The 12,280-nt window shown below is 32.7% G+C and overlaps 3 protein-coding genes across 3 annotated transcripts; 1 reads left to right on the plus strand and 2 right to left on the minus strand.

Annotated features, from left to right (window-relative positions):
- Positions 1-4,375: 4,375 nt before the first annotated feature.
- Positions 4,376-6,286, minus strand: LOC100883851 (DNA-directed RNA polymerase I subunit RPA49). Its single transcript, XM_012289149.2, has 5 exons — positions 6,058-6,286; positions 5,406-5,807; positions 5,130-5,334; positions 4,840-5,055; positions 4,376-4,772 (listed from the first exon to the last, which is right to left on the minus strand). Exons 1-5 carry the CDS (start codon positions 6,125-6,127, stop codon positions 4,520-4,522), a joined length of 1,146 nt encoding a protein of 381 aa, XP_012144539.1. The 5' UTR covers positions 6,128-6,286; the 3' UTR covers positions 4,376-4,519.
- Positions 6,287-6,442: 156 nt separating this feature from the next.
- Sgt1 (suppressor of G2 allele of skp1) lies at positions 6,443-8,145 on the plus strand. Its single transcript, XM_003704878.3, has 5 exons — positions 6,443-6,940; positions 7,024-7,134; positions 7,229-7,430; positions 7,521-7,720; positions 7,807-8,145. The coding sequence occupies exons 1-5, from the start codon at positions 6,899-6,901 to the stop codon at positions 7,912-7,914; spliced, it is 663 nt and encodes a 220-aa protein (XP_003704926.1). The 5' UTR covers positions 6,443-6,898; the 3' UTR covers positions 7,915-8,145.
- Positions 8,146-8,230: 85 nt separating this feature from the next.
- LOC100883960 (uncharacterized) lies at positions 8,231-10,053 on the minus strand. Its single transcript, XM_003704919.3, has 2 exons — positions 9,254-10,053; positions 8,231-9,163 (listed from the first exon to the last, which is right to left on the minus strand). The coding sequence occupies exons 1-2, from the start codon at positions 9,419-9,421 to the stop codon at positions 8,375-8,377; spliced, it is 957 nt and encodes a 318-aa protein (XP_003704967.1). The 5' UTR covers positions 9,422-10,053; the 3' UTR covers positions 8,231-8,374.
- Positions 10,054-12,280: the final 2,227 nt, after the last annotated feature.

Below are 12,280 nucleotides of genomic sequence, written 5' to 3' on the forward strand. Positions count from 1 at the left end.
ACATTTCCGGGAATGCTTCATCATATATAACTCTTCGTTTCTACAGAAATCTTTACAAATTGAGACGTTTATTACAAACATACATCGTTCTGAAGTTTCAAATTTATAGCTCCATTGTTGTTGCTTCTTGTGCGTGTGATTGTACTCACTAATTACAGCACTTAACTAAAATTATTAGATATCCTCGCGTGAACAACATACACCGTTAAATGACCGCTCACGATACTGCGTTAGTTATCTATGTTTAAATATTACCTAATAAAAGTCGTGTACATTTATCTCCTTTACTATGACCTGTAAATATGTAATAAAAATAAATACTTGACAACATACTCAATAAGGTATAAAATCTTGTGTTAACTTTACCATGACCTGTAAATATATAATAAAAATAAATATTCGACAACATACTCAATAAGGTATAAAATCTTGTGAATTAACTTTGTGAGTAGTGTATCGCAGATATGGGTACTTGTATCATAGCGGTCAACGGGAGCACACTTTCATTGAATAAGTCCTCTCAGCCTTCGGTTAGTTCAGGGACCCATGAAATCGTCCAAGGACCATCATATCGTAATAATATTCGTTCCTAGCCTGTGTTCGTGACCGTGACCGGCTACGGCATTTCCTAACTCGGTGACTGGTACACGAAACAGAAACGTTCTGTGTACTGTTGGTCAGGATGACCCACTTCGACACTCGTTTCGGGGTTTCATCCTCGAGAGCAGTTTCGGCTATAGGCCCGTGAATCATTCGCTTTTCCGTAACCAGCACCACGGAAGCGGACCGTAATGTTCCGTTCCTGGAATTCGTGTACGACCTCTTTTTTTCCATTCTTCGCCTCGTGAATATTCAGACGATAACGGAGCTAACAATCGTTAGATTGTGTGAAGTTTTTGGAGAAAAGTTTCGTACTATCCTCGCAAGAATAAATGACTGTTATAGTAGTTGTAGTTACAGTAGACTGTTAGAGTACAATTATAGGAATTTCTCTTCAGTATGTAATTTGAATAATTATTTTAAGTAGTGTACTTGAAGAACTAATTTTTTAATTTGCCACTTTTCTTCTTTTTAATCCATTTCTATGTCTTGGCTATACAATTATGAGATGTTTATAGAAATGACTAGCAAATCCTTTTGCGGTGATTCAGGAAATCTTAAAAAGCAATTTCATGCCATTTATCTTATGTATAGAAGTATTGGAACTATCTGTAATTCTCAATGACAACAATCACATTCTTCAATCATGATCTTTGACACTTAAATGATTCCACTTCCTTCAAATTATCATAGTGTCTTCACGCCTTATTCTTCATAGATTTCTCCTTTCTTCTTCTCTCATAACTATATATGTAATGCAACTCGTTAGTCGGTTAACAATGAAAACCGTAACTGTATATCAATCAATCTTTTAACAATTTGATTTAACCTAATTAATCTTTTAACAATTTCCCTTAACATTTTACAAGATAACTAATAATATCACTATGAACAGAGTGTCTTACATCTATATAAAAAGTTTCATAAACATCCAAGAAGCCTTTCACATTATTCTTTTTTGTTTAATTAAGTCGCCGATTAATATAAATCAAAACAGGTAAGTTAACCGGTTTCAGATTCAATTTTTGACGCGTTGGAACATGGTTTATGTTTTTTTATAGCGAATGGTCGGAGAGACTTTTAATGCAGCGCAAACTCGGCCTAATTATAACGGTACAATGATTGCAGAATATTCTAATTACCGTCTACGTGAAATTCCTAGGGTAATTGTATCATCTTATTCTCGTTCGCTTTAATAAGCATAGCGCAATAACTATTATTTTAAAACGTTCGTTGAACGCATTTGTACTTCCACTTACGTTATTGCAACGTTTATTTTAGATATTTTAATTATATATATTTTTTATAGTAGTATTTCCTTCAATTTTCATTAATGAAATTACGAATACAATGAAGGTATATATCTTGTATTATAGATTATGTTTGCCAATGAATGGAAGTCTTTTTTTTTTAAATTTGAATGGCTAATTTTGGTTGATGCATCGTGTACGTTTCACATGTTGGGTCACTATCAGGGTCGACGCTAAGGTACTTGGGATCCTCATGCAAAAGTTATGACATCCTACAATTATTATTATTCATCCAAAATGTGCTCATCACCTTTGAACATTGGCCTTAGTTATTATTAACTTTATTCCACCATACAAAGATTAAAATTTGCAGCCATTAAAAACACGTTTCCAAAATATCACTCAAAATTTCAATTTCCTGCAATTCAATGTCATAATAATAATTACAAATAATCAAGTACATAAAGAAGTTAAAAAATTGATAAAGCATAGCAACCTTCCTATAATCACTGCAAAAATGATTTCTTCCTACCATCCTATTTAATCATGTGAAACTTGCAATTATATTATCAATTTCAGTATTAAAATTAATTTCAGTATTCAATATTAAAAAACAATGACCCACGTGGAATACATCAACCTGTGAAATACAAATTACCCTAAAACTTAATTAAGTGCAATGAAAAGTTTACCTGAATGAGATGAAAGAATTAAATATCCTCCGGTCGTCGATAAACGCCTTGGCCTCGACTTGACGGTCACTCACAGCCCCATGTGAGAATTTCAATTATGTACCTCTCGGCTCGTTACTCTCGGTTTGTTTTTCTTTTTCTCACGAGAAGAAGAGAGATCGAATCGCGAGTACGACGAAGGTGATTGAACGTGCGACGAGGCCACGGAAGTTTGTAGCCTTGCCAGAGAATCACTCGTCGACTGAAGAGCTTCGACTTCCAGGTGGTAGAAGGAAAACGACGAGGTGATGGCACGAGGACGAAGAGGTGGAAAGTACAGGGACATGGATGAAATGGTCACAAGAAGCAAGAGGAAAGTACGAGGAATGGGGATACAAGGAAAAGGGAACCGGGAGATTCTCCTGTGACAAATGAAAGTACAACTTCATTGAATTTTAAAGGATCATTTGAGCCACTTTGATAGCTAACTAATTAAGCTACTTTTATACTGAAATAAATTTTCATAAATTGTACTGAACTACTGTACTTATAACATAAAAGTGGAATCTCTATAAGTATTTTTCTCAATTCAGACTCATCTCAGATAAAGTTCTAAAAGACAAAATTTTCAAAGAAAGAATTTTTCATTGGACTCCATTCTGTTATCTTTTAGGACAAATTATTTATTCTTCCACTATTTATACTTATAGAGAAATAAGATTTAGTTCATATGTTCTGAAAAAAATTGTTAAAACTAGCTTAATCCTTTAGCAGTGGAATGACCTTTCAAAGTGTAATCGTGGTAAAGCTGTTGAAAGTTGCATTACTATGAAAATTCAAGCATCAGTAATTTTAAATTGAATGACTCCTTGTTTAATGAACATTATGATCATTGAATGAAACTGAATGTCCAACAAAATGAAGTTTCCTCTTTCTTATGATAGCACTGAAAAACAATGGAACTCTTTAATATTCATGAAACATTAAATAAGCACATAGGTGATATTAAATAATTTTAAATTACTTAAGCATTTTGTGAAATTCCTGTACTTAGCCAAATTGTTTTTCAATTCTTGAGCGTGTTTGTGACATTGACACAACTTACAATATCAACAGATCAGGGACAAACTTTCTAAGATTTTCTCAACGTGTATCGATTAAAAAGATTCCGGGAAACATAGTAGCGGTCGATAGAATCAAGAAAGAAGAGAGGTAAGATGCTTTTCCGTTTCTTGATTGCCAGTGGTGGAGGTAAGAAAGAGAAGGAGTTGGACCTGACTAATGGACAGCACAGAGTCGACGGAACGGTACGTGGAACAGTTAGACGACGACCCACATTGCAGGGAGTCGCTCAGGGCCGGCCAACGTGCCAGTTTCTTCAACCTTACCCTCCGTTCAGACACGCTAAATGCTCTAGGATCATTATAAACTCTTGTAATCATAGATTATATTTTCCACATATCAAATCGTTTCAGCATCTTCCAAATCCTTTTCGTCATCTTATCTATTGTATTTCGCCTTTTTATTCCCAATGTTCTTTCATACTATATTATAAGGTTTACATTAAATCATTAAACACCTTGTTTTTGTATTATCTTTAAATCTTATATTTCTTTTACTTAAAAATTCAAATGCAATTTTATTTTTAACGCATTTACTTAAGATTAATAATCTTATTTCCTAATCTCTCTTATAGAAAGAAGTATTGTATACATGTGTTAATTCATTGTACGAGGTATATGGTTGCATGATTAATCATTTCATTCATCATGAATGCAGTGAAAATGATAGCATTTTGTAACTGTTAACATGAATTTAATATACTATCTATATAACAAAACATGCAAAAACAAATTATAAAAATAGTATTTATTTAGAAATATATCTTATTTCATGTTATAAATTCATAATCTTCAATCTTAGAAAGTACTGAATTGCTTAAGTATATATTATTAGTTATAAAATAACGGCATATTAAAAATTGTACTGCTCTGACAATTATTTCTTCTTCTTCGTCTTATTTACAGTAGACACTGGTGCAGGTAATGGAACCTTCAATGTAACAAGTCTCTTGTCCTCTTTGTTAGGTAAAGCACCAATAATTCTGGCAAGGTGCATTAACTTCTTTTGTCCAACACGATAGCTAAATATTTTTGAGTACAATTCTATATCTAATACAAAATTGCAAATTATCAATGCCAAAATCATGCAATGTATCACTCCTTTATCTTTTGCACTGTTTGGCCTCTGCCTATAAATTATTCTAAATTAGTAACATACAAGTATTTATAATATATGGGTTATTTATTAGTACATACCGTCCACTATTACTTTGAATACTATATGTATCTATTATATGAGTGTTAACAACTGAGGAAGATGGGCAAACAACAATATTACGTTTTTTAGTATCTCTTATTGGCAAATTTAGCCAGGTCATAACTGCTTGCACATAGAGCAATAATGCAGTTTTCTTAACGTTATCTGGATCATATTGTAACTGCCTCAGTATCTGAACAAAGAACTTCGTCTTTCTACATACATAATAAATATTAAAATGACTGATGGCAATACTAAAGAAAAACTAAATTTTGAATAGTAAACATACCCATCAAAATCATTGTCATTATCATTCAAAATTTCTTTAGCTTTAGCATACAAAGTTTCTAATTTGTCTTCTGGTATAATATCATGCACATCGTACACATCTGTTACATTAGTTGCATCTCTGTTACAGGGTGGTAAGGCTGTGTTTATAATGTCATCATTTTCTGCTAAGTCCACAGATAAATCTGCTTTATCAACTTCAACATCTGTAAAAAAATTTAGCCATTATATAAATAATGCTAAACAATTTTTATTCCATTAAAGAAACAAATCTTACTTGACACAGTTTCTTCAAGTTGTTCTTTAACAGTGTCTACATTTATTTTCATTCTTTCATACTGTTCTATTTTCCGTTTCGCTTTCTTTGATCCGAACTGTCTGTTCAACATAACAATCTTATCACTTTCTGCACTTTTATTTTCCTCCGTTGCTGGCTTTTCTAACACTGCATTTACTTGCCAGCGTTCAACTTGAACCAATCTAACTTTTCCGGTTTTTTTGTTGTGAAGTACAAGCATAGTACGCATCAAGTCTTGGCTCGTGTCGGGTTTATAACCTCTATAAACAATTTGCCCATTTGATAAAGCCAATAACGTTTTCTGTTTCTTTGGGTCATAAAATAGACCGCATGACATTTTACTGGCTTCTTCATCCTTAAGCTCACCATTCTGAAAATTCACTGTAAAATAATAACACATGTAAATAATTTAAAAATTGAAATCTATAAATACAGAATATGAACTGACAAGGTTACATTTTCTTGATTTACATACTATAATTGAATTTTTAATAATAACTACAAACTGCAGTATATTATAATTATTGAAATCATTTCAAAGTAAGTAGTTTCAAGGTGTAATTTTGCTATTTTGTTCGAAAAAAGTAAGCATGAGTATCTGGAGTATTAAATAAGTTTTTAATGAATATACCAATGATCGGTTGAACCTTGGATGGGTTTATAATTACATCATCGATAACTGCTTCAATCGGTCGTTTCATTTTTTATAAACAATATCGTTTAACCGTTTTGTTTAAAAAACTACATTCAATGCAACTCAATTTTAAACACTTCTGAAAAATATCAAAGCGCCACCGGAAGTTCTTCGTATTTGATTTACCGGAAATAAGAACATTTTGGTCACATTTCTATTATTCGATATACGGTGTTCTCCATGTAGCAAGATTTGCGCAACTCGACTAACTTCAATAGGCTCCTCCTCGATCCGATGTTTTTCATTTCGTTACTCATATACAGTGTGAACAAAATATATGAACAAGAAAAAGAGCTGAAGATACAGAAAATACAGAAAATATAAGACTACTGGGTATACACGTTTAACGTCGTGAAAGTCACAAACGCGAATGCGCGTTGCTAGTGGCTACAAGGCTTACTAGACCAATTAGGGCTAAAATGCGCAGAATGAATGAAACTTCATTGTCCGATGAGTGTGATTTTCTGAGGAACCAAGTATTGTTACTGGTTCGTGAGTTGTAAACGTATTTTTGAACGCGACTCGAAGTTCTGTTCTAAACTTACTTTATGCCACAATTTTTGTATCAACAATATACGTTGCTTCAGCTTTGAATATATATAACAATTTTATCTTTGAAAAGACTAAAAAAATACAATGCTCATTTTATCCGAATACTCGTATCACTTGTTACACTCCTGACTTGTCATCCATACGAACTTTCGAGAAGTGTGGTGTACACGAATTTTGTTAAACTTCTGAATGATTTGTGTTTAATTATTGTAAGAAAATCGATTCAATGGCCACGGAAGAAACTACAGCCCAAATGGGCAATAATGAAGTAAGAATTTTAATTAAATTTCATTAAAAAAAACAAATTATAACGATGTTTTTATGTTAGACAAATTTTTATATTTTTTACAGATGCCAGTTCCAAAAATAAGACACGACTGGTATCAAACTGAAACTCATGTTATTGTTACGATTCTTGCAAAAAATTCTGAAAAGGTTAAGGTTGCCTATGAAAAAAATACGGTAAATATATTTACTGTTAATACAGCAAACTATATTTTTTTGCTAAGGAATTTATTATTAAACAAAAATAACATTAATTTATGTTTTTATTCAGTTAAGCGTATCTGCCTTGTTACCCTCAGGAAATGAATATACCTTGGAGTTAGATCTAGCTCATCCTATTGTACCAGACCAGTGCTCACACAAAGTAGTTCCATCCAAAATAGAAATCAAACTAAAAAAGCAAGATGGCATTAGATGGAACACTTTAGAAGGGAACCCAGTTGTTCAAAATCCAGTGCAACCTATACCTCGAGGTAAATTAGACCATTCTTTTTGGCCTAATCAAATTTCATATTTCCAACAATGCTTAGAAACATAAGATGAAAAAAGAAATAACTTTTTAGAAATTCTACAAGCTGGCAGTCATCCACCAAAATATCCTAGTTCTAGTAAAAAGTCACGGGACTGGGATAAAGTAGAGAAAGAGATAGAAAAGCAGGAGGCAGAAGAAAAACCAGAAGGAGAAGCTGCTCTTGATGCTATGTTCCAACTGATATATGGTAGTAGTTCAGATGAAGTTAGACGTGCAATGAATAAGTCATTTGTAAGTAAATTGATTGCAAGCAATTCTAATGAAACTCTTATAGAAGTTTGATTCTGATTTTAATGTTGGATTATTTTCAAAAACAGCAAGAGTCTTGCGGTACTGTGTTAAGCACAAATTGGTCGGAAGTTAGCAAAGGTAAAGTTGAAAGAAAGCCACCAGATGGTATGGAGTGGAAACCTTGGAATACATAAGAGATTTAATACAATCGATATTTAAGTTGTTTTTTATTTAACAAACTAATTGTATTTTGTTTTCACTGGGAAATTGTTTCATAATTATTTGTAATACTAAAAATTTGTCTGATATTTTCTATCCTAAGGATACATTTTGTCTATTGTAAAGTTAATTAGTTAAATAATTATCTCTATTTGAGTATTATGTTGTATTTATCTAGTTTATTAAATATATGTATGTATCTTTTGGACAGTTTATAATTCCTTTTCCTTATGTAAAAAATATTAGATGATAAATAAAATTACATTGTACAACAGTAAACTCGTAATACAATTTTGTAAGTGTATATTAATATCTTTTTATTTTCATATGCATTTATTTACAAACTATTTGTATAAAGATCAGCAAAATAATTACAAATCATTGATAATTTATATAATAATTTAATGTTATTTTAATGTACTACTATGTAAATCTTTAACCTGTTAACAATTTAACTATGGTATATAAACCAGCAAAGCATAGCCCTAATACAATGTATGTTTTCTTCACTTCTCCTAAACTCTTTGTATTTGGTTCTTCATTAACTACACTTATTTTTGGTCTACTGTTACTATTGTCATCTATTTTTTCAAGGATTTTAGAAAACAATGTATTCATATCGTTTTCTAATGAATGCAAACTATTTTCAAGCACACTTTCATTTCTTTGTTGTGCTTCAGATATAACATTTCGAATATTTGATATTTTACTATAATTATATGTCATTGAACCAACCAATGATATAATTGCTAATACAGCAGATGCAAGAATAGATAAATATTTATACTTCTGTGCATTCATTGTTTGACTATCATGATACTCTTTAATAGCAGTTGCTAGTAATGTAAAATAATCTTTTTCTTCTTTTTCTAATAAATCAAGCTGTGATATAATCCTTGTTTGATCTTGAAGACTTTTGTTTTCTATTATTGTTAATTGCACATACTTTGGATCATCTCTTTTAGTTTGAATAAGTTCAGAATATACTTCCTTCAATTTATTATTTATTATTGTTGCTTCACGATTAAGACGCCTTCTTTCATCTTGACATTTGAATAACTTATCTTGAGCTGAAATTACTTGTTGTTTGGCCAACTCAACTGTATCTAAACCTGTTAATTGTTGATACCACTGCCACCATTCTATAACTCTCTTTGGTAATGGACTTGGTTCTAATTGCGAAGCATTTAAATTTTGCATTATTGTTATATCCTTATTGATTTGCTGAAACATTATATCAATACTTGTAAATAGTTTAAACAAAATTGGATTTTGTTCCCTTTTTTAATTATAAAAAAAAAAAGAATATAATACCTTTGAAAGTACATCATATTTTGCAGCAAAAGCATTTTGCACATTAACCATTTTTTCTTGTGCTTTCTCTGTGGCTGAATTAAACCTTGTAGTTGCATTATTAAACAACCGCTGTTTATTTATTTCATTAGTTACAACCTTAATTAACGATCTAACTTTCTCTGCCATTATGCACACATATTTTTACAGTAGATAAGAAATTAACGATAAGTAAATCAACGAATTTACTTAAATTTTATTAGAAATTATAAACATATTTATTCATTTTTATATGTTTAATACTTATCACAAAATATAAATCATTTTTCAATACACCTTATTAGTAAGAATCATAGTTATATAAAATACAGAATTATTCATTATTGCATATGTGAAATTTCTAATGTAAAGTTAAGTATGTACACAGTAAATTATTTAAAATACATGTAGTAATAAAAATCAAATATTTAATAAATCTGAAATTTATATTTCAAAAAATCTCTTTTAATATATTACAGATTTATTTTAAATATTCAAAACATATTATAAGATTACGAAAAACATAACATTTTCCCGGTTTGTAAAGAACATTTGTAAAAGGTTATGTCACAAAAGTTAGCTAGGGTATGCGCATGCATCACGAGATCTGACGTCTACCGTACATACCCAGTGATCTTTTATTTAATACACGAACCTACATCATTTGTTTCTTCTATACACATATTTTTGTCCACAGTATATATAACCGATAGAATGAAAACTGAGCCATGGAGCCAGTGTTGGGCAGTCGTGAGATTTTATTTCACGCGAGAGCTTTATGCGCATGCGTCAGCTGACGTCACAGCTTGCTGCCAATGCCGTACCTAGCCGGTACACGCAGTGGTGACTGATGAGGGCACCTTAATAATCCTACATAATTTTTCAAAAATTCTTATAATTGCACTGTAAAATACGAATGTATAGATTGGGTTAGATTACATTAGGCTGGGTTAGGTTAGTTATATATATGACTGTATAAAACTATACAACTATATATACATATATTATAAGTAAAATTACAATCGTAGCTCTTAAATTCTAAATTCTAATTCTAAATTAAATTCTAATCGTAGCTCTTAGCTCGGTATAGTTCTCTGAAGATTTTTTAAAGCCTTCAGAGAACTATACCAATTACCAGGTCACACCACGTGGAGGTGGCTACGATAGCGACCCACCCTAACTCCAAATCCCTTCCTCCCTCCAAATGCAACCTCATTTATCAGAAGGATAAATGAGTTCTAACTCTACATAGCTCATAGGCTCGCATATACAAGTTCTTTACCACAATCCAGTAAAGAACTTGTATCACACACACACACACACACGTACATTAGCTTAATACTAATCGCAAGGGATCCCACACACGCACGCTTAACTTATTCTAAACGCCGCACGGTACCTCTCATTCTAAGATTGCACTCAAATAATCTATGACGAATTCAAAAAGCAAAGGGGACGAAAAGAAAGTTAGAAGAACTTTCTACTAAAAACAAAGAAAGTTAGAAGAACTTTCTACTAAAAGAAAAGAAAGTTAGAAGAACTTTCTGTGAAAAAAGGGGACCATTATTTTTCGCCAAGTGAACCTTGCTTTCCATGGGTCAAAGGGTAGCCCATAGTGGCTTACGTGAATCACGACGGCAAAGATGAACCGAAGATACCTTTGGCAAGAACGAGTGATACACCCCAGTTGGCGGAGGGTTCCCATTTCCCCCAGCGCTCTCGCGTCTTACTACAGAGAGGATACCCAGACCGTGATGCCCCTTGGCAGAATGGCGGCGGGTCGGGGAGGCACATCAGAGTATGAGAGGTGCCAACCCCGATCCGCCCCGCCGGGCAAAGAATATCACTCGTTCTACACCGGCACTTGCAGCTCACCTCTACCGCGTGTTCACAGCGCTATGAACCCCCAATGATCCACTTGGGCGCAGAACGATTGACAAAAAATAAGTGGGATACTACAAGCTAACGCGTACAAAGTTTGAGAATTGTGAAGATGAGTGCAAGTTGGAATGAGAGGTACTTACAAGGACCCACCCGCCCTACCCACGAGCACACATAACTTAGAACTAACGCACGCATAAAAGTAACTTAAAACTAGCGCACGCATCCCACGATGATCCCACGATGATCCCACGATGATCCCACGATGATCGATGTCTTCAGTGATGAACTATTCATTACCTGTAAAATAAATAGGTGTGAGAATGAAGAAAGGAAACAGAAAAGGAAATACAAGATTATCTAGTTAAAATAAAAACCTGAAATATCTGAATGAAATTAAGGCAAACAAGAATTATTAACACAAAAACCTGAGACGTCTCAATGAAATTAAAACAAACAGGACTCGTTAAAATAGAACCCTGAAACATACAAATACAATTGAGACACATATGAATAAATAAATTACTTGCATAAAATAAAAACCTGAAACATACAAAAACGATTAAGCCCTAAATGTGCCTTTTGTTCTAAAATTGCACTTGTATAATTTAAAACTTTGTAGAGAAAAGGGGTAAAGAAGAAAGTTGGAAGAACTTTCTTTTAAGTTTCGAGCAATTGACAATAAAAATGATAGGCTATTACTACAATCTAATACGTAACAAGTTAAAGAATATTTGTAAAGATAAGTGCAAGTTAGAACAAAAGGCACTTTGCGCAGGTTTTTCGCCACATGTGACGAAAAACCTGCGCCCGAGCCCACCCAACCTCCCACAGCTCGGAATTAGAATAAAACTAATGCACTGAACATAACTTATCAAAAATTAATTTCTGAAACAGAGAAAAATTTATTAACATAGACAATTAGGCAAAGGAGTCAAATATTTTAAATAAAGTCGCGAAATAAAACCGTAGCCCTCAGCTCGGTATAGTTTTCTAAAGATTTTTTAGTCTTTAGAAAACTATACCGATTACCGGGTCACACCACGTGGAGGTGGCTACGATAGTGACCCACCCTAACTCCAAATCCCTTCCACCCTCCAATTGCAACCTCATTTATCGGAAGGATAA

This window comes from Megachile rotundata, chromosome 1 (assembly GCF_050947335.1).
Source record: "Megachile rotundata isolate GNS110a chromosome 1, iyMegRotu1, whole genome shotgun sequence".
Classification (NCBI taxonomy): domain Eukaryota; kingdom Metazoa; phylum Arthropoda; class Insecta; order Hymenoptera; family Megachilidae; genus Megachile; species Megachile rotundata.